Source organism: Calypte anna, chromosome Z (genome assembly GCF_003957555.1).
Source record: "Calypte anna isolate BGI_N300 chromosome Z, bCalAnn1_v1.p, whole genome shotgun sequence".
Taxonomy (NCBI): domain Eukaryota; kingdom Metazoa; phylum Chordata; class Aves; order Apodiformes; family Trochilidae; genus Calypte; species Calypte anna.
In genome coordinates, this window is record NC_044274.1 from 67,243,044 (window position 1) to 67,266,949 (window position 23,906).

Genomic DNA, 23,906 nt, shown 5'->3' on the forward strand with positions numbered 1-23,906 from the left:
AGAAAGCTTTAGGGATACAGAGATTCAGTGTCATCGGAAATCAATCAAGCGCCCAGCCTGGAGAGCAGCACCACAGCTGTGCAACTGCATGTGCTGAAAAGCTCAAGTAAGATCCATTGCCCACCACACAAAAATGGACACACTTTACAGCTCTGCAGCTTCAATAGTCCCATAATTTGCTTATTTAGCAAAAACATAACACAGAAATTACAATAAAAAATGCAGTTTTCTCTGAATGAATCCTCTTTCCAGGAGTATGAGTAATATACACATCTAGGTAATGGCTGTCTAGAATTGCTTAACAACACAAGCAGAAAAAATAATTCATTTTCTGCTATTGTCAACAACTGCAGCATTTGCCAGTTCACTTTTAATAAAGTTGGAACAGAATTTCTGATACAGCTTACAGTCACTGATAAATAGGAAATCTATTATGTAAATGTTTTATGATCTGCTTCTTGAAATATTTCCTTTGATCTCACCCTGAAATGCTGAAAACTGTGAGCAATCTAAAAATAGGAAAGAACAGGTATTCAAAATACTAAGTATTCAAAATACTAAGTTTTACAATATATTTTTTCAGACTAGAAGTTCCTTACAAAATGAGGATATATTATGTGACCAGTTTACGGAGTCCCTTTGGTTCATCTGGTGCTACCTCTGTAGCCGAAAAAAAAATGCCTATTTGTTAAGAATAAAGGTATTACTACAGACACATGTATGAACTGAGCCATAGCTTAAAATAATAAACCCTGAGATTTACAGGGATAAGTATCCTAATGCCTATACATGCCCTCAGCCTCCTACATAGGCAGCCTGATTCATGACAGCTGGAGCACCTCTGGACTTATCTCTCACATCAACAAAAGCTGCTCTATACTCAAAGAGATTTTGAAGGGAAAGAAGAGAAAAACAACAACAACAAAATCTACCTTTATGAGCAAGAACTTGTAGCCAATCTTAAGGCATGCATAGCTGAGACTTAATTCATACTGTCAAAAGCATAAGAGCCGAAATTACTATCTTTTTCATTTCCTGCTCTGTTTAAACATACTTTTAAGGCATACAACAAAAATAGAGGTTTTAAGAATCATTCAAACCTAAGCTAAATGATAATAACATTAGTAATATTAACTGGGCCATTTCCAGTTAATGCTATTAACAAATCATCCTCTGCTCTTTCTGCCAATAGTCTTTTTGAACTAGTGAGGACCCGAGTTTCACAAAAAACCCACTCCCAGAGAGCAGGAGATAGGAACCTCATCAGCACCAGTCCCCAGTGGACCACAAGAATACGAAGGTTGGGGTAGCCAAAACCCACTCCAATGTGCATGTTGTCATTTAAATATCCTCCAATTTATTTTTTTAAGATTGTCTCATTTTGTGTTTTAAGTAGATGACAAATACAGAAGGAAGTACAAAAGCAACATACCAATATAATAATTCTACTCCATTTATTTTGAAGTTTTTATGAGGCTTGTAGAGGATGTCTAATCCACAGACACACGGACTAATACAAAATGTTATTGACAGACATTGGCCACAGTAGAGTCGAAGAGGGTGTTCTGGAAGGATGTGAAGGTTCCGTTCAAAATTCTTTGTGTGTCCATGAGGGGATTTAAATAGACCATAGCTAAACACAGGGATTTTATTTTAAAATCCCTTCTAGAAAAAAACCCAGCTATGCCGCCACATAGCTTGAGAGATTTCTAACTGCTATCACAGACTCCTTTTTTTAAACCCAACTTAGCTGTTTAATTAGCTTTTTAGTTCCTAAAACACCTATTTTTAGCACCTCTGCATCTTGGTGCTCAGGCTGCATTTTCTCTCAGTACAGCTCCAGAAACGTGTTCCCAGAATTGCTCTAGACAAACACCTGTACTCTGCTTCATGGGGAGGGTTGTGGTGACCATCATTTACCTCTAATGACTGCTGGGAATGTAAAATCTTTTCTCCCTTTACAATCTGCCTGTGAGCATGGTGAGTTCCTTGTTACCTACATCAGTACTTACAGGGTTCTCTTCACAGACAGTCCAGGCTGAAGTTCCTACAACTTCATCTTGTAGCACAAGAAACTGGCAATAGAGATGCATACTGCATGCAAGGGCAACATTTACAAATACAATATTTAGGCTACTTACAAAACAGTGATGTGCAACTGATTAGAGCCTCTAATAATGAGGCTCTAATAATTTTTAGTAACTAGAAGTAGGCTCGTAAAATAATCTGTGACTACAGGTTCACCTTCATAAAATTTTTATACATACTATAAGGAAACTGAAAGTTTCACTCATTTGTGCATCTTAGTGGCAATTAAAAAAATTGTACATTTATTAATTATAAACGTTCTATAAACTGTGGGATGAGAAGACATATTGTAAAAGGGTAGTACATTAAAAAACTGTTACAACTTCTTTCAAAATTACCTTCTTGGATGTGCTTTCATTGCCATTTTCTTGTGATAATTTGGATTTCAGGAAATTGAATATAAGCAGTGTCAATTTTACTGAGGAAATTTCTTTTTTTGGCACCTAATCATGTTTTCTGAGCAATCAAGCAGGCTAAAAAAGATGTTTTTTAAAAATACAGTGAAAGCCTAGTTTCTTGTACGATTTAAGATACATGATTTAGGGAACATAAGCTACAACAAACTGTAGTGCTGCAAAAACAATTAGCAATACCAAATTTCTTCCAGGAAGACTCTGCAAATCATCAGGAAAAGACAGCGGGGACATAAAGGAGTTCCCTTTGTTCCTATTGAGAGGGGGAAAAAAATAGCAATTTTCCCTATGTGTCTCACTCTTGAAAAGTGGGATTAGACCTCTAATTTAAGAAAGAAGGAATAAGTTTTATATCAATGCCCAGAGTGAATCTTCAGGATGATACAAAGAATGCATCTTATTAATTATCCATGAATAAACAGTTTTCAGCTAGCTAGTGCAAGTAGCAAGCTCCAAGAGACCACCACAACTAAGCATCAAGAAAGGCTACTGACACAGGGAACAAAGAAACCTGCAAGTTGATGGATCTATAAACTTCCTTTTCAATACAACAGGAAAAGCTTCCCCTGAAAACAGTGAGATGAAGTCTTTCTCTCCATCAGGGAGCACAAGAGATCACACAAACCGTCAAGAGATGGACATCAGAAGTACAGTTGTTTGGAGGCTGTTTATTTTTAATTTTGTTTATCTTTCAAGGGAGAAGGGCAGTTACTGGAAAAGTTAAATTAGACTATCCAAAGGGAAGAAAGTAAATGGTTCTAAATGAGAGAAAGCCAGGGCAGCAGCTGTCTCAGGAGTGGTAGAACCTATACTCTTGTGATCCATCAGTACCCAATAACAAGGAGAAAGCAACCGAAGCAAGAAGAATAAAGTAATTGGCAATGGGAATCAGAAAATACTATGTTGCTGTACATAGAATAATGCAAACCCATTAAAATAGTGGGAAAATAAATGAAATATAAATTAACAGCTAGGATGTCATAAAAAGCCTTCTGCCGTGACATATTAGCTGTCCAGGGAACCCAAGCAAGAGATTTTGAGGTTTTCTTCACAACAGAGGCAATGAAAAAGGGTCTTTTTGTACATGTATGTTAAATAAAGTTCCTGGTTTCCATATTGAGAAAACACTCTAAAATTGGACAGTAAAGAGGAACAACCTGCTGTGTTCATACTGTTTCCTGTGATCCTGACACTGAAAACACGTATGTGAATTTAATGAGAGTATTCACACATACAATGCTACTCAACCATTAAATTGTTTGCAAGATTAGGGCCAAAGTCCCTGCTCCTGCCATCAGATCTGTACAGGCAGATCACAACAGCCATGTAGATCTGTGATAAAGTCAGTGAGGCCATGCTCCACAGGGATTCAAGTGTCTGCCTTTACAAACCACACTGCAAATCTGACTCATGTAAAATTGATTTATGAAGTGTAACATCATACTCCACTATATGCATATACACTGCCTGTATACCTTTCTGCCTCACTCTTAAAGCAGAAAAGACATTAAAACTCATCTCATGGATTATATTGCCTTAACTATATTTTAATGGTTAAGAACTTTGTACATTTCATAGGCTAAATTTCAGTTTTGCAATATATTGCAATAGAAACTGGATCTGAAAGCAGAACTGGAAAATGTTTTCCATATTTTTTATGGCTCAGCACATAATATTTATCACAAACCTTGTAATCAGCTTTGTCTTCCTACATCAGAACAAACTCGACAGGTCATGCACCCCTCCTGGTGTGAATTATGCAGAGTACTGCTCTCTTGGCAGGGTAAATTACCCTCTGATGGGTTGCAGACTGCTACATTTGAGTTTTGCTATAGGTATCCTCACTAACTGTCATAAATCTGTTTTGAGGATGTTACTGTGACAGCACTATGGAGATGCCCACTTAAGTTAAGGAGGGATCATAATAAAACAGCCTACAATGACAATGGCAAAGCAGATTTTCACCTTAAGCTTAATTTTGATACTCCTTGATTATGCCATAATCTCATTTTTTTCTCTCGGTACACACGTATGCAAGAAATGTTTTTTTTTCTGCAATGCTATACAGGGGAAATTAAATTCTCTATTTGTATACATTGAAGATTTAGGTATTCTCAGTTGGTTTAGAATGCAAGGATTTCAAAAAAGAAAAACAAGATTTCAGAATTTAACATGGAGACCTGCACAACATTTCTTCTCAAGTAAAATATTCTGTGCAAAGTCAGGAGTCATGTTAGCACAACTGCACGTAACACCAAGATATTAATTTGCTAGAAAATTCAGAAAGACTGTTATCTGTTCCCTGTGACTTCTGTTATATAATGTGCATTTCATATTTAGTATAATGTTTGGATGTGACAGTTCTAGTCAGACATGATTATCCATGTTCCCTCAAGAGGCCTGCCTGCCTTTCCTCCTTATTACTTCATTTTTCACCACCTCTCACACAGCATTTGCTGTTCAGCTGTTCTTATTAAGAGCTGCATGTCTCCCACAATTTGCGATCTTCAAGATTCATCTTTCATCATATTAGGGAGCAGATGGAAGTTATAAGTCTTTGGTTTTTTCCAGGCATGTGTTAAGCAAGTCTGAAATGAGTCACTTAGATGTATTAACAGAGCAGTCAAGCTTATTGCAAAACCCCTGTTTGGCATGCAGCAGAAAAATAAAACTTTCGTTTTCACTTTCACTTTTCATGAGGCTAAAGAAAAATACACTTAGGTAAAGTGTCTCAAATCTAGCTAAATACTCCTATCAGAAAAAAGTGCTTCATATATGTAGTACTGGCTTACACTGTTCTCTCCTGGTGAAGACAAGCTTATGCAGACCTCTGCAGAATTCTGACAGTGCCTTCTCGTAATTCACTCAGAGAGAAATTTCACTATCTAAACTGGAATTGCTAAATGCAAACATTTAAGAGAAGACTACCTAGATCATTTAAAAGTATAAACATCAGATAAAATACTGAAATGGAAAATGAAGCACAAGAAGAAAGAATACCGAGAGGGAGGAAGAGCGTGCAGAGGAAGTGGCCTGTTGCAAGGCTTTAATCCAACATTTGCTCTCTATTGATCAAATGTTTGTTCAAAACTTTATTGATGTCAAGCATTACACACAATCAGTGTTAAATATTAATGCCAGAATATCTCTGACTCTAAACTCAGTGTGTTTGTTAGTCAATTTAATATTCCCAGTGTTACTAAGCTGCAAGTTAACTTCCTTTAATAACTTTCTGGAGCACTGTAAAAACATCCTGCATACATCATGCAAAGAATAAGAATAAGAATAAGAATAAGAATAAGAATAAGAATAAGAATAAGAATAAGAATAAGAATAAGAATAAGAATAAGAATAAGAATAAGAATAAGAATAAGAATAAGAATAAGAATAATAAGAAGAAGAATCTGTTTGTCAGCAGTGGTATATATAAGTTTTTTATACAAGTATTAAAAAAAACTTAGAAACGGGACACTTCTCAATGCAGGGTACTTAAACCCACAGTATGATATATCTGCAAGTAAAATAATTTCAAAAGAAGCAAATTTCCTACAACTTTTTTATGGCACATCTAAAATCAACAATATTAACACTTTTATATATTAAATTATTATATTATTAAACACAGATCATTAAATGTGTTTATGCATATTACGTGCTTCCATTTGTAAAAGAAAAAATATTTTCTCTCCACTGAAGCTTCGTTTTGAGTTCACTCCAAATTGTGAACTTTAAAACTTAAACTATAATACATAAACCTACATAAGCTCTACTTACATTAAACAACAATATTATGGTAGCATAATAATAATAATAATAATAATAATAATAATAATAATAATAATAATAATAATAACAACAAACTAAAAAAAACTTGCAGCATCTTGGGATTTTTTGGAACTGGTCAAAAACTACCAGTGGAACCTACTTCCAGGCAGTAACATTTTTGAAAAGTTTACAGCAAAAAAAAGTGTCATGGGTTTATTTTAATTACACAGAAAGCCTTAGACTCCAGAACACAGAGAAGTGAACCCACTGAGAATCTATTATGGACTAAAGCATTCAATAATTTAACAGTGTGTCTATAAACATTGAAAAAAAGAGCTTGCAACTAGAATTTACCTGTACATTGTAAAAACTAGGCTAACCTGGAAGACTGCAAAGCAGTCTCAGCATTCCAGCTGCTTCCCTGAATCTTTTGACCTCTACCTCACCTTGTGGATTCCATATTCTCTCTTAAACCACTGACTTCTCCCTTAAGCTGTTGAATCCTCACATACTCCATCATTCCACCAACCAAAAGAAAATAAAGTTTTGTCCCTTTACGTAAATTTGGTTTTGTTTTACATAAGTGAATATAAATCTCTTTAGAGCTCTATTCTGAATAAATACTATTTTTTGCACAGAATGTTCCCGGAAAGCCTCCCCTCATTAGAAAAGCTGTTATCTCCTATTGTTTTCCGTGAAAATGAAGCGTGAAATGGTTCTTAGAAAAGAGGAACTCTTTCAACATGTCCACTGCCTCCCTCTGGGAACCATGAAAGAGGAGTTAAACTGCCTTCAGGGGAGATGGTGGTTCCTTGTACTGTCAGAGGCTTCCACTTAACTCAAACTAATTAACCATTTTACTTCTAGATTCTCAGAAAATTAAATTTCTACTCAAAGGATAAATGTTGAAATTTTGGTGAGCAAGTGCTGCTTTTTCTCTCTGAAGAAGAAGAAAAAAAAAAAAGGTGTATATCTCACATTAGAAGAGTTGCAGAGAACAAATTTACCAGTTAAATTACCTCTATAAATGGAAAAAAATGTGTCCAGTGTAAAACAATTATGCATTTCTGTATCAGAGCTTACAACTGACATCTGTGACACAAGCATAGTTCAGATCCAAGCCATATATTACCAATATGTTACAGAAATGAATGATGGAAGATGTTAGCAGAACGAGTACATTTTCCTTCTTCATGGAAATGTAAGACTGGGAATTCTCTTAGGAGATTTTTCAATAGGAATAAAGAAGAAAACAAAATCTCTGTCTTCCTGAAAAAGAGATCTCTATAATCCAAGGAAAGTACTGGTTTCTCAACTTTCAAAAATTCAGGAGGAAACAAATCCAGTTTCACAGCTTTGGAGATAACAGTGGAACATTTTGAGATACACCTTGAAACAGGTGGACTGAATCCAGATATAAGTCAAGGCAGTTTTGCAGAAGGCCTTATACCTTCTTCAATGACTGGGGGCTGGGGCATGCTTTTAACTAATCCTTTCCACATAATTGCATTAAAGAACATCTACTAAGCAATAAAATTAAGGAACTGAAGACACTGGAAAAGTTAAGCTTGGCTGTGTGCAATTCTGCCAATACCCCTGTACAAGATTCTCAGTTTGTGAACAGCAACCATACTGCTGCCTCTGAACCTCCCAGTGGTACTGTCCTCCCATGAAGACATTCACCTCCGTTTACAGTAGTGCTCCCAAAAACTGACAACTGAGGAAAAGTAAGAATTCTAAATATTTATCTTTTTTTTTTCAGATTTACACTTTCTGGGTTGCAAATATGAGAAAGCCAAGGACCTACCACCTTGTGAGACAACAACAGTGTTCCACACAAAACACAATTTATTGTTTGTTTTATTTTTCTAATAAACCAGTGCAATCTTTAACCATATGGATTTACTTCATGTGTTCAGATACATAATCTCAAAACAAATGCCACATTTCCTTAATCTCCTTCTGGTTTTCATATTTAAGAATACATTTTACTATACATATGCCTGAACACCGGGAAGTTAGAAATCATCTATACAAAATGGGAAGAGCGGTAAAGAAAGGCATTTCATTCATATTTAAAAATGAATGCCATTTACATAGAAAACAAAGGATATTGTTTCAACAACAACTGTATGGAAGGAGATGCTTTTAATTTCCATGTTATTTATGAAAAGAATTCCATGGCCACTTAATTTTTTTCTAGTTTTAAGAAATAACCTGTCCTCCAGGTGGCCAAAGGTAGCATTTATATGGTAGGAAGAACACCACATGTCTCAAGGCCATATTCTGAAGGTGAAATTACAGATATAATAGTGACCAGTAAACATGTAAAAGGCCTTCCACAAGTCTGCAGAATTCATGTAAGGAATTGACATGTAAGAAGATTAATTTTGGTACCAAAGTCCTTGATAATTACCAAACAAAGCAGGGCAAGCACAAACTAAGCAGGTCATTGGAAATCACAGTCACTGGAATCACAGCTACCCACAGAACTGTCCCTGGGAACCTCTGCTTATAAGGACAGCCCATTGTACCCTGGAGAATGTCAAAAACAGAGAAGAAAGAAATAGCCAGAGGTTCTCCTATGTTTGCAGGAAGGCTTGTTCCTCTGAGATGTGAACTATGTTGATCACATTGGTGGACTGACACATTTAATTATTCCATGGCAATACAATTTGGTATTCATCCCATGAGTGACACTGAATTCAGCATTTTGTAAATTATCTCTGAATGCCACCCACTACTGGTATTTGTCCTCTCTTCCACTATCCAGGATGATGGAGAGCTTTTATTTTCATTTTTATTTCAAGCAGAAGGAGCTAACATTCATTCTCCATGGAGACAGACAGCTGGAAATCAGATGTATAAGTCAATTTTGGCAAGAAAACTGGGAGAACTTAGAAACACAAGCTGCCCTAGCCAGGCTGATTGCAGAAGACCACAGGAACAAGAGCTAGCAAGGGCAAGAAAGTCAATAGCTAAAGCAAGCTTTTCCATTCCTAATGGAATGGAATGGAATGGAAGCAAGCTTTTCCATTCCAAAAAGACAGAAAAGTTGGTTCTGTGATAGACTGCCTAGAAAATATTGTGACGGCTGATAAGCATGAACTCAGACCCACCTGGGGAATGAAACAAGAAAAAACATTTTCAAAAACTATCCTGAAACAAAATAAGCTCCCAGGTGTTCAGATCCACAAAAATTTGCACCTTAAAGGAAAGTTTCAGAAATAAAAATTAAACAAGAGACCGTGTCTCATACTAGAAGTCATCTTTCAAGAGCTGTGAATAAGACACTAATGAAACCTTACCTGGAAAATAATCAAGATTTTACTATAGTGGCTTGTGAGCACTGACAGATCCCTCTTTGTACCAACACCACATGGAAGAACTTGCATTGCATAGCAGGTGAAAGGCACAGGAACTTCTGGACTGTAAAAAGATCTTAACCAATATGTAAAGAAATAATCTTGCAAGACATTTTCAGGTAACTCTCTGCCAAGCCAAGAATCCCGAAAGATGAACGGATGGCCAAGCCTAACAAGAGGGTGTTCACTCCTGGAAGTCAAAAGTTCACTGGTGGAACTGCTGATAAAAATCCATTCTTTTCTGAGGAATCCTAAAATTTACATTTTATTTCTCCTTTGACTCAGTGCATTATCAGCTTGTAAAGCATAAGGAAGGCAGAACCAAGATTCAGAGAAATGAGATCTTAACTAGAGAAATGTAGAGATCTCCCTAAGACACTGGGCACAAAGAAAAATCAGTTCTACACTGCAGAGCTCGTTGTTGCAGAGCATCCATATATCTGATTTTTCAGCAGACTTCAAAGCATGGAAGTTACAGGTACCTAGAAAAGAAACATGGGGGCTTTTTGATACAAATAAACTGCTCCTACCATAATGCAGCAATATTACCAGGTTAACCGAGAGTTGACCAGGTTTTTTTTCCTGAGTTACCTGAGATGGTGAAAATTTCTAATTCTAAACAATTTGTGTTAGAAATTCCATGTCAGAACTTATCTCCCTGATTCAGCAGAAACACTTGCATGATATACATCTGTCTACAGGCCTAAAATATATAATATAAATTACTTCAGAACCTTGTTTACTCAAAAGAAAATATTTTCAATTGCAAATCTCAGTAGAAAATAACAACAGAATTCCTTTAGATCATATGGACGAGCTGCAAATACTTAGCCTAAAGATAAGCAAAGAAAATCTTTTTAAAACAAGAATAGTCCTTTGGTTTTCTACTTATTGAAGTTTTTCTAAGATAAGTTTTTTAGTAGTGCAAGCAGTTACAGCCTCCACCTTGAGAGTTACTTCATGTTCCTGCTGTCAGACACAAAAGATTTTTCTCCTCTCACTAGATCAATAAAAATCAAAAGTTATATTGCTACAATCTGAACACAACAAAATAGTACTTCCGACAAGTTTGTCTGCAGAACAAACTGGGATGCAACTACATAAAGAAACCTGTACACAGGTGTATAGGTATAAAAAATTAAATAATAGATCCCTAAAATAATTTTATTTTACTGTTTTTTTACACAAATACTGAAGAACAGACTCAGTAGTTCAGGCAGATAGGCACATACAGGTTAAGACTCAGTTTGCTTGAGTAGGTAGAGATGATGCTCAAGTAAATTCTGTATGCACTCTTTTTCAGGACAGTGCTACACACAGCCCAAGAAGGGTGCTGGCAGTCTTCCCACCCAAGGATACAGCAGCCATTCACAGCCCAGCTACAGATATTTAATTGCATTTGGTAACAAGCAAAGCACATGCTGAAATATTATGGCAGAATAAATAATGAAATAAACATCATCTCTCACAAAAACATTGTCCAAGGGAAAATTAAATGGCATTGTTTTTGCAACTGCAATTAAGATACTCTAAAACTTCAGGTTAACTTAAAAACCCAAATCTTTGTGTATCGACTCATTTTATGAGTCAACCTGTGTGTGCTCCAGACTGGCTCCCAACTATGTTGACTCAACAGCAGTATTTCACAAGTCATTAAGTCATCCACAGGTGCTTTCCTTCACTATCAAGCACTCTTAAAACCTGACAAAAGCAGACAGACAAGATACTGTCTACTAATTCAGTCTACTCAGTGTTAAACATCTGGTGAAACCAGACAGCTCTTGAGTAACCAGACAACCCATACCTATGAAAGAATTCTGAATTGCTAGTATGAATTAATAAACAAGCCTTCTGCACTTTTTGTACTCAACAATTACAGTTTTCAGATATGACACTACAGCTGCAAATGCCCTACTGCTTGACCTGCATTGTGGCAGCAGTGTTTTTACTTACTAGACACCTCAGCCCAAAAATCCAGAATCCAGCAAGAGGTTCTTAACCCCTCTTGAGGCTTTTTACTCCTCCAGAGTTAATAGCAAAACACTGCACGGAGCAGGATTTCACTTTGTTAATTGTTAATCTTCCACTGCTGTGAAATATGTTTGTCTATAAAAGTTCTTTTTATAAAATAACTTTAACTATTAATGTGCTTTACTATGGACATACAATACCATCATGAAATATTAAATACATGTTAGATTTCAAAAGCATGCACTCTGTCGTGATGCAGACTGTCTTACTAAGCAAAAAACTAAGGATGTCACAAAATACCATGAGTCTTGCTGTACAGTAGAAGAGTTTATCTCAACTGTCACAAAAATAATGCAAAAGCTAGCTTTTCCTGTCATCTGTAAAGATTTAAGAGAGAATGTGGTTTAGAAATACATAGTGAATTAATTTCTTATTAATTTCTAAACTGTCTAAAATAATGCAAGCATTAACATCCTGTCGTAATACAGACTGATGTGCATATGGAAGCATACCATGATTTTGTTTTTCCTTCATCAAAGATCATTTTATACTGTAATGTAAACATTCTGACAATCACAGAATTGTACCATACACATCTCAAGTTTTTTGTCAGGTTTTTTGAATTATGGCAATAATCACCATTATGTTGACATAACTGAGCAATAAAGCCAGGTAATATTTGAAGACCTGCAGAAGTTAGAAATACTAGAAGGCTGATGCTAAGACAACAACATTTTTTTGATTTTACACTATTTTGGTTCACTTACTCAAACTCTCAGTATACTTCAAAATTTTGAGCTTACTCATTAATGGAACTCTCATACCTTTAAACTAATGAAGACTCCATACTTTTTAGATTTCCAAGTGATTTCTCATTGAAAATTTCCTCTCACTGATGACTTTCTTTCAAAATGTTTTCATAACATTTACATGTTTCAGGTTTTTGGCTTTTGTTATACACAATGTATTTTGAGAGCACAATGTCCTACACTGAAGTCATACTGTAGATTCTGATCTTCATAAATTTAATTCACTAATATCATTCCCAACAGCAAAATATTGTATTTTTACAATAATTCTATGTTTTAACCAGAATAGATAAGAAAACTGCAGCAACTGTTCTTGAAAGAGTTACTTTATTTTTAATTTGAGGAATATGCCTTACAAAGTTGGTTGACCTTAACTTCTCTGTGGATGGAAAACTTCTATATGACTTGGTCCCTCTCCCTGACCCGTTTTGTTTTGTTTTGTTTTTAATAAATTATGACTAGTTCAATGTAGCCCACATATGACTGTGCAAAGTTGTTTAAGCTTCTTTATCACTTAGCTTCAGAATCTAATCACCAAGGTTAGATTAGGTATTAAGGTGGCACAAGTCTGCAAGAAAAATATTATGGACAGTTCTAACTGTGTTTATAGCATATTTATAAAACAAGTAATTATGAACAATACACAGCAAGATCACCACTAGCTCACGTACTGTAGGCTAGAGAGACATTATGAAACTGACAACAGAAAGTGGAAAATGGTCACTTAGCTGAATGAATTTCCATTTTTTCAAATTTGTGATTGTAAGACAGAAATGGCTATGGCAGTTTAATTTTACTTTTATCTGTAAAAATACATTTCTGCAGCAAATAGTATTTCTAAGATAGAAAACACTCAAAGAAAGTGGTTTCTAAGTTGCATTCTGAGCAAGTTATATTCTGTCTTTAGACTATACTGGCCTAAAGCAATGACAAACTCAGAAGTGGTCAGCATCCTAAGAATTTCATCAGTAAAAATTAAATCACCAGATTTAGAGGGAACCCAAATTCCATCCCAATTCTGGAATGCAGCTCTACATTACTGGGGTACTTAATTTACACCACTAAAATAAGAGAAACAGGAATGTAACTGTTGCTGTATTTTCAACCCTAGTTTCTAAAAGTATTGTTACTAGTCTTGCAGGCAAAACACCACCAAATTTCCTGCTGTGCTTTGAACTAAGTCTCAAAGGAATCAAAACTGGTGTAATGTTTTTCCCCTTTATTCCCCCCATTCTCCTGTACCAGATGATTTTGCATTTAACTCGTTCTATGATGCTTAAGTGTTAAATACACTGATGAAAAATATCTACTTCAGGATACAAAAATACCTCAAGAACAATACACCTGAAGTCAGTGTAGTCCAGGCAGAAGCCAGGTGACCAATTCCATCTACTGAATAACCTTTCCTTTAGCACTGACAGAGCATGGCTACTTCAACTTGGCTGCACTTCCATTTGCTCTGCACCTTTGTGACCAGCCTGATGGGTTTGTGGGGTAGTGACATGATGACAATCTGCATTAACACATGTCACAGCTTTGATCTCTGAGATGGCTTCCAGGAGCTTTTCACACGGTCCTTGGTAATCACCATGTTGGTTAATCCTAATTCTAAGGCACACCCAGAAGTCTGATTTATATTTGACAGACACTTGCATTTTCAAGTCACATTAATGCAGAAATACTTCTCTATCACATTTATACACTCAATCATTAAAAGTGTGGTAAAGACAGACACAACTTACATAGTCATGAAACGCTTTTGCTTCACTTGAATGTTCACATGTTTCTCGTCTTTCTGGAGCTGCACAGTAGAGATCCCAAAATACACTGCAAGTTAAGAAGTTACAGAGGTGGTGAGAAAGTAGCTGTAATACTTGTGAAGATTTTATGGTGTACATACACCATACATGCATGTTCATACACAGGAACAGAACACTCACTTCCTTGCCAAAGGATGAAAACACCTCTGGGAAACAATTTAGATGTGTGAAACATCTCTGAGGAATCAAGTCCTGCTGACCCTCCAGGGCAAGCAGTGCTTATTCCTTTAGTACTGCTGTAGTACAGACCAAGAAACTACTCCCACGTACAAGGTCTGTGGGTATAAAGTATATTACCAACACTCTTGCCTTAAGCCTTATCCCTCTGTGGACTGCTGCAATTAACTTTCACAAGGCATGGGAAGGGATAGATCTGTAATGAGACTAAAAGGCAGTAAGATGGAGAGAAAACTGGGAGTTCCCCCCAGTTTTCAACAGGGGGTTGGACTAGATGACCTTTAAAGTCCCTTCCAATCCAACATATGATTCTCCCAGGGTCCAATGCCATGCTTTAAACAGAAGTTCCAGAGAAACAAGAGTAGGAAATAGGTGGGTATGTTGAGTTATAAAGAGTGGAAGAATTATAATACTCCCATCAGTCTTCCCCTCCAACCCTCTTCAAATGGAGTTACGCACAGTTTTAACACTTCTGAAATGAAATTAAGTGTATGTTAGAACAATTAAAGAATACATTTTGCCTAGACTTTGACAGTATTTCTTTTTTTGTTTTAACTTATTCCTCTATAATTTAGGTCAGAACCATCGTAAGAATTGTGCAAAATTTGAGGACTGCTGCAGATGACCAAAATTAAGGATAATGAAAACTTCAGACATACACGCAATGTGTTCTTGCCAGGCTTTCATCACATCACTAAAAAGAAAGGTCACTGAAGAAAGGTCACACAAGAAAGGTCAATGAAGGAAAGGCTACCTTCCATGCAGCTATACAAATCACCCGTGTTCAAACGGGGCCACTTTGAAGTGTTTAAATTCTTGTATTCCTGACAGTTGGAACTAAGCTCTGTAGTTTGCATTCTTTCAAACAGGGGCATATTGATACCATGTGACAACTAATGGTGACTATGAGCATTCTTTTCACCTTGGGAGTTCTACACAAATATGTCTCTGCACATTACTATATATAAGCAAATGGTACCATGCATTAAAAAATTACAAGTCAGCCTTGTGCCTACCTGTATCCTGTGCTGAGAGAAACAGCAAATGGAGACACAGCAGCACCAAGCCTATGCTTATACACTGCCTCTTGAAAAGGCTGGTAGGCATGCGTTCAGGTAATTATTTTCATGTGCTATTCCTGTGGACTAAAGACTGAGGAAGGTCTCATCTATCTGCAGAGTCTCTGTATATACTGGTTATTTTCAAATGCAGTTATTTAGGATTTGTAGAACAATCTCTTAAATGTACAAAATTCTCTTCGACGTGGTGAAGAAAGAACTGCAGGCCACCATCTTTCCAAGATATGGTCTCATCAATGCAAGATGTAATATTCCTTTACCAGTTTCTAATATCTGTACCTTTTCCTGGATCTAATTTTCTGTTCTGTCCTTTCTGAACAAGAAATGTTCAGAATCACATTTACAATGCTGAAATTTCTTGCTGCCAGCTCCTGGAACTAGCAATTGACATACTGTAAAAATCAGAAGAGAAGTGATACTTACCACCACCAGGAGTGCAAGAATCCTGGGGGCTCCCCCAGTGTGATGTTTTTTTCCCATCTTATCTAAAAGAAAACAATAAAAACAGATGTGTTCCTTTTTTGATCGTCGTGACTAAAAAGCATTACATAATTCATGCAGATAGCAAAATGAGGAAGAAGAAAAGATTTTGGAGTTATGAAAGGCTTTATCATGATCAGTTCAGATAGTCATATTGCTTATTTTATCACACTTCATTACTTCAGACAAGAATATTTTAGAAGGCTATTTTTAGATTCTGCATACAATTTTACTAATAATTGTATTACTGTATTATTGTATTATTAGTAAAATTATTTACTAATAATTTGTATTACTGCACCACTGAGATATGCATTATTTAAATTCATGATGAAAAAATAAAAAAAGGTCTTAAAAAGTACCCTTAAAATTATCTAAAATATTTTCCAGTTTTCATGAAGGAAAACATACAAGACACATCAGAACTAGTGTTACTGATTCAGCAGGTGGCAGTCTTCCCTCCACATATACACCAGCCAGTGTTTTGTAATCCTCAAGGAGTGCTTTACTGTTTGAAGTAACGTGGCAAATACAAGCAGCATCAGCTATAACCCAATCTTCCACCACTCAGTGAAAATGTAGAGGTACTTTGGCTTTGTTTGTCTACACTGGCATCCCCTCCTGAACAGCTACCCTGTCTTTGAATTCTTTTGCACCCAGGACACCTGCTTTGTTTAACACTTTTTCCAGAGGAAATGCTGTTTAAGAATCCTTACCCTTGACTTCATTCTCCTCTTGTTGATTGGCAAATCTGTAAGACAACTCAGCACATGGCTGAGAATTCTGTCTCTCCGCAATACTTCCCATATGTTGCATCTTAACTATGATCACAGAACCATTTTAGTAAGGCCATAGTCATTACTCTGTCCTTAACTACAAAATTACATAGTTTCAACAGCAATAAAGTCCATATAACAGCTTAAGGAGCTCTGCTGCAATTAACTGAAGGTCTTGCAGAAATCCACACAACACCTAACACAAGAATGTCTTGTGTTAAAACTGGGTGGAAACTAGGGCGTTGCATGCACTCCAAATTCCTACAGTTACAACGACTCATAACATTATTTCCTGTCCAATTTGGTTTATAAAAAAAAATGTTTAAACACAAAGCACATTATGCTCTAGAGACAAAACTAAGTGGTACACAAAATGAAAATTATTTTAATGAAATACTTAAAGAGCCTCAATATGAAAGGTATTTAAAGATATATATATATATATATATATATACACAAAAAAGCTTGCTATACTAGGTAGATGTAAGTATTCATACTGCAAGAGGAACTAGCATTTTCCAAGAGACTAAAACTTTTATTCTTAACCTCCATTTAATGTCCATATCCAATTTTAAAGAAATTTAAACTCATATAAGTTCTGCCAGTAGCTTGCACGAGAATATGTAATTTGTACACCTAAGAGTGTTCTTCACACTCATATGATGTAACCTAGCAAAATTCTGATACATTATATGAATACCACTATTCAAAAATAATTATGCTATTTAAAAATTATTTTTAAAAGGTAGCCTTGAGGCACTATCACCTCTGTTCATAAAGTTGGAAGACTGAAACAACTTCATGGCACTTAACCCCACCACTACCTCGTCAATATATAATTAATGTATTTGTCTATAAAAGCTCCTGCTTAAGTGCTGGCAGATAAAAAGGTATAACTGGTATAAGGTATATGAAGGTATATGTATATGTATGTATATATACACGTGTATATAATATGAAGGTACAACACTTCCTATACACTCCTCTGAGGTGTGATTCCACCTTACATGCACTGGGAATAGCTTGGAAGGATTTGCATTAACTACCAGGAATAGAAAGACAAATACCAAAGTATTTGTGAACTTGAAAATTATTCAGTTAAGTGTAAAAATCATGTCTGTGTAGAAAGCTCTCACTACGTCTCAGCAGTATATAAGCTCTTCAGAGCAGGGTTTGAAACAGCTGCTGAGTTATTTCAACCCAGTACTTCATGCCATGTCTCCTAAAAGGAAGCAAATTTGCAGACCAAGTTATCAGTTTCACGAGCATGAATAAACTGAAAACATCTGTGCTACTTAGAGATCCAGGAAAATGCTAGATGAGGTTGAGGTCCTACAATTTAGAGAGGAAGACAGGAAAGCTTTGAAGGCTGTACTCAACAAGAATCAAGAAGTACAGTTCACCTTCTAACTAAAAGATCAGCAGAAACTTACTGTCTCCTGGAATCACAGAATGATAGAAGAGCTCAGGTTGGAAGGTACCTTGAAAGATCATGTGGTGCAGCCCTTTATGGGAAAGAGCCTGGATATTACCTAGCACCTTGTCTAGATGCATCTTGAAAACCTCCGGTGATGGGGATTCCACTAGATCCCTGAGGAGACTGTTCCTGTGATGATTTTTCTCACTATTCTCACTAAGATCTCTTCCTCATGTCAAGATGAAACCCCTCCCTGTACAACTTGTACCCATTGTCCTTTGTATTCCCCACATGCTTCCTTAAGATGGGAAAGTCTCTGTCCTCTTCGTTGTAACCCTTTAAGGATTGGGACACTGTGATGAGCTTTCTTCTCCTAAGGGAGAAGAGACCTAACTCCTTCATTCTTTCCTTATGGGGCAGGTTCTCCAGCCCTTTATCTGTGGGTCAGTTCTATGAAATTTAAACTGGAAACAAAACATTATAAAAATAAAGGAATGCTTAAGACATTAAGTTATCTAGCAGCAGAGTGGATTCCATTTTCCTTTTCTGAATTTCCTTCCAGTACTATTAGCTTTATTCCCTGGTAGATCACTAAGGAAGGCTCTTAACTTCTGTCCCTTATACACATGCAGATGTTACCATCTGCCATATGGCTCAGCCAGTCTATGTATGACATCTTCTTTTATGCCCTAACATTCAGTGCTAGAGCTACTTTGACCTTTGTTACCTTTAATGAAGTCCACCCATACTATTCTGACAGATGCAGACTGCCAGAGCAGAGAGGGCACTGAACCCAAACCAATCCAAACTTCCTTCAGTGGCACCTGGCTGTCCTCTACATCTGAAGTATTCTCAGAAGCTCACCACAGCAAGGGAGTTGCTTCTCAACAGTCATGAGACAGACAAGGATAAAAACACAGGGAATACTGTAACTTTCATTACATCATAAATTCACTAAAGACTTCTTTGCACCTGTCAGCTGATGTTCTTTTGCTTCCACCCCACATGACAATACTTGCTCTCTAAGAAACTGCTGAGTCAGGGTACTTGTGGTTAACAGCAAAGACTGAATGGGCATTAAAATGTTAAGACTGTTTTACTACACAACCAACTACTGTAATTTTTCTGCTACATTTACAACTTGCTGTTTAACTTCTGCATTTCAGTTCATTCTCTTCAAGCCACATTAGTGTACACTTTTCTGAATCTGAACCTGTCTGCCAAAATATAAGTTTTTAGTTTCTCCATTTGAATGACAACCATTCCAAGTACTGTTACCATCATGTTAACTGCTGTTGTGCTAATAAAGAAAATTAAGTCACAGATCTGTGTTAAGTCTAACAGACACCTCATACCAACTCTATACATTATGATTTGTCCCTGCCCCATGTTCACTTTCCTTTGGCTATTACCAGTCTTTACTTGAAAGATCTGATGTATTATCACATTACATTCATTCAGACCTGAGATGTTTTCTATAGCACAAGACTGAATGAATTTCAAGGCACAGTATTGAATTGTTTCTAGAAATCCAAATATCATACCAGTTATACTTCAGTCAATGGCTCACTTTGCAAGTACATCATAAAAACAAAATTAGAAAAATGAATCTTCTGCTGTGTAGTATTTACAAGTGACAGTTGTTTTGAGAAAGCCAGGATGATAGTATCCATTATTTTTTCTCTTATTTTTCCACTGCTTTACAAAAGACAAAAATACAATTGTCAGAAATATACTTTACTACAAACATAATCTGATCCTACCACAATTCTACTCCTTCTCTCTGCTATATGAATTTTCTCTAGATGCCCCAAAGCAATGCTCCGGACTCTCATGCTTCCCTGTCCCACCTCCAAAATTAGTAGCTTTTGAAGGAGTATCAGTTGAAGCAGCAAATTTTCCTAGTAAAACTTCTTGACTACTTTTTTCTTCACTTCTGCTCACTATTCAGTGACTATTTTAAGTTAAATGTTCTCATCAAAGGAAAATTAACAACAATAATGCATCCAAAAGACCTCAACATGTTTGGCATACAGCTATTTTTGTATCCCAGAGTAAATGTAAAATGCTAAGGAGACATAATTTATTTCAATCTTCAAAAGGCAAATACAAAGTCTTTGAAAAACTCTGAAAAATAAAACCTATTGTGTAAAGGTATGAATTCCATTAGCAGTTGAAAGTGATCAGGAAACAGGCCCTAAATGGTTGTAGTTGTAATTGATTTCAGCAGATGAAAAGAAGTGAAGCATCATAAGAATACAGAGGTATCAGCAGTGCTTAAAAGAATGAGAAATGCAAGTGTGTGACAGTTACATGGTTCCTGTGTATTTTGGAAGGGTGTATCTAACATATCACATTGATATATCTAATTGTAAAGTCTGAAGGTCTACAAAAAAAGAATATTGTAGTTGTACTCTCTAACATGCATGTGTTACAGAAAACAGATTAATCTTTTCCCAACGTAGCAGAAAGTCACAGAACAGAGATAAATTACAGCAAAAATAGTTATGCAAAGGCATGTTAAATGACATGGCAAACTGGCTGCTGCAGAATCAGAAATCTATGCCAATCAGTGTAAACAGAAATTCAAGCCTGTCACTGCAGTTCATTCTAGACTGCTGCATATTTATTTCTCTTGCAAACACTGCGAAGTTGTGTAAGGGAAAAAGGGATGGGGAAACGTACCTCTGATAAAAACGTCTGGGCTGATTTCTGTGCTCCTACATGGAGCAGATATTCATATACGTACAGTGCTAATCTGAAAAATAAACAAAAATGACAATATTTAGTATTGTGTAGTTGTTTGTTCCTCTTTCTTTAGAAACAAATGATAATCCAAAGTTTGGAGCGCACTCCATTCACAAACCTTTCATTGACAACTATACATCTCAAATCTATTATCTGCACCAGAAATTTTAAACTAGGCATGCTGGTCAACCTGAGCACAGATGTTTAAACAGTAATTAATCAAGTATCATTAACTTCCCAAATTACTAATTGTCAACATTTTTTAATGCCATTGAGACAAAAGTCTAGTGAGAAAACAGCTGACCTAATGCTGCTCTGCATTTGCCCACACTGAACCATGCTTACTTGTAGATATGATACACAAATAGAGCACACTACCTATTATTTTTCCAGATAATTTTTTTTTACAGGACAAGTGTCAAGCTGTTACGACACCTAAACCCATGTTTATTCAAAAAGAATGCAAACTTTGGCTGTACCAGAAAAAGTAATCCCACCTTCCATCCCTGGTATGCAGTACAACCACATCTCAAGTGAAGTACAGAGTTTTAGGTTTATTCAGACTTGTGCATTTAGAAGTTCCAGTGGCAAGAGAGGTAGAAACAACTCTCACAGCACCCAGAGGAGCTTCCCAAGTAGTGCTCTCCAGTACCCAAGTACATATCCAACTAAGTCCAATGAGCTAGAATAAAATAAGGATCTCACTGCAGAAGGAGGACTCATTTGCTAGGTGACTATCCACCACAACTTGGGATGGGAAGCCTGTGCAGCAACCCAAAAAAGGAGAGCTGTAATAATGACCAGTATCTATTGATAGAGGTTATGTAGGCTAGATGTGAATTAGAAAACCAAAGAAGTCATACTTCCTATTCTTCAGCTGATTCTCCAGAGAGGCTCCGGACTGTCTGCACATTTCAAATCTTTTAAAATGAAATCTCATTTCAAAGAATGGTTTAACAATAATGCTTGGAAATTGTCTAGAAAACATCTCAGTTCAAGAAAGGAAAGTCAGGATGCAAGTCTTTAAAATTTGCTAGATTAACTGCTTTGAAGAAACTAAAGCACTTCGTGATACACTGTTCTTATTTGAAACATTTTTCTATTCATATTCCAAAATATGTACTTTCACTAAGGTAGAGAGGCATAGAATATCTATTTTGCTGTTACTCTTTGACACATTATGCAATATTAGATAACTGTCATCACCACACTGACAGAGTAGTAATTACTGCAGTAACCTATAAAGTGTGAAATATTAAAATCTAGGAGAGTCATTCCATAAAAAACTGTTTTCATTAGTTGTTTGCACTAATGGAACTAACACACACACACACACACACACATTACTTTATTCTCTCTCCAGCTTCAGAAGCAAAAATGTACATTTTTCTCAAATTGAAAAAAATAAAAAATTATATTCAAACATGCAACTTCTTAGTTTGCACCTTGAGAAGGGCCATGCCCACTTCTTAGATTTTAGTATTTTACAAAGCAATCATCTTTTTGTATTGTGCTGGGTCAACAAATGCAGAGCTCAGTGAGCTACACAGGAAGCACTTGGTTCTTCTGGTGGAGCACAGCATGATCCAGTGCCAACTGCTAAGTAGCTCAGAGAGGGCACAGTGATTTGCTTCTGTGGAGAGGCAGGAGATCATACACCCTTTGGCCTCTCATTCCAAAAGCATAACAGCCTCTGGTAAAAAAAAATAAAATAAATTAAAATAATCACACCTTCTCCACCTAATTCTTCCCAGTTCAACTACCATTCAGTTTTTAAGTGATAAAAATTGCAAACAAATTTTAAGATCTAAAAAAGATGTGAGAGACAGAGAGGAGTCACATCCTACAGCAGCCACAATGATTTGAATACCCAGTCATGCTTTAAAGCACCTCATTTGTCATCTGAGATTCCCTATTTTGTTCTTATAAAAATGTGAAGCCCACAGTCCAGATAAAAGGATTTGCGTGATCTTATCCTTTCCACCCTGCAAAGAAAAAAGCAAAACAACAAAAACCCCTGGAATTTATTGCAGGTACACCACTTTCATAAGTCTGCCATCTTTTGAAAGCTTTAGCAAATACTGCACAATGAAACCCAAGCTGACAGAGCAAAACTTTAATATTGAGAAAGATTTGTGAGTCTCAGTTTAGGACTCAAAGAGTCTACCTGCAAACTGAGGATGCTGCAGCTGTGCTCCAACACAGGTTAACATCACTACCCTGAGCTCATATTTACTGGTCAAAAAAATCCAGGATATTTCAACCCTGAAAAAAAAAGACCACTCTAAAACTGTGTGATGATTAGACTAATGTGATGATTAGACATAATCAACATATCAAAAGCAGTGTGACCAGAAGGTAGAGGGAGGTGATTCGACCCCTCTGCTCTGGTGAGACTCCACCTGCAGTACTATATCTCATTCTGGAGCCCCCAGTACAAAAAGGACTTGGAGCTGTTGAAGCAGGTGCAGGGGAGAGCCACAAAAACTATCAGAGGGAGATAACACCTTTCCTAAGAAGAAACAGTAAGACCTGGGGTTCAGCCAGGAGAAGGTAGGTCTGGGAGACCTTAAAACTGCCTTCCAGTAACTGAAGTGGGAGAAAGATGGGAGAGACTTCTTAGCAGGGCCTGCAATTTATTGGACATGGGGTAATGGTTTTAAATTGAGAGGGGAGAGATTCAGACTTGATATTAGGAAGAAATTTTTTACAATGAGAGTCATGAAACACTGGCACAGGTTGCACAGAGAAAGTGGTAAAATGCCCCATCCCAGGAAACATTCAAGATGAAGTTGGATGGAGCTATAAGAAACCTGACCTAGGTGAAGATGTCCCTGCTCACTGCAGAGAGGTTGGTCTAGGAGACATTTTAAGGCCCCTTCCAAACCATACTCTGACCTCAACACTTGACGTGGTTTATTGTATCTTTGTCTAAGCATTCTAGCTCCAAAATAAAGAGGTGAAACACCTGTATGCATTAAGTGTGGTGGATAAACAT

General features: G+C 36.5%; 1 protein-coding gene across 3 annotated transcripts in view; it reads right to left on the reverse strand.

Moving 5' to 3' along the window:
• SSBP2 (single stranded DNA binding protein 2) overlaps positions 1 to 23,906 on the reverse strand; it is a 189,493-nt gene that overhangs the window by 124,868 nt on the left and 40,719 nt on the right. For all 3 annotated transcript variants that reach the window (XM_030466779.1, XM_030466778.1, XM_030466777.1), the window contains exons 2-4: positions 20,846 to 20,918; positions 15,911 to 15,972; positions 14,154 to 14,238 (exon numbers count right to left, since the gene is read on the reverse strand). In XM_030466779.1, coding sequence (XP_030322639.1) covers positions 14,154 to 14,238; positions 15,911 to 15,972; positions 20,846 to 20,918 — 220 coding nt within the window. The remainder of the gene's footprint in view (positions 1 to 14,153; positions 14,239 to 15,910; positions 15,973 to 20,845; positions 20,919 to 23,906) is intronic.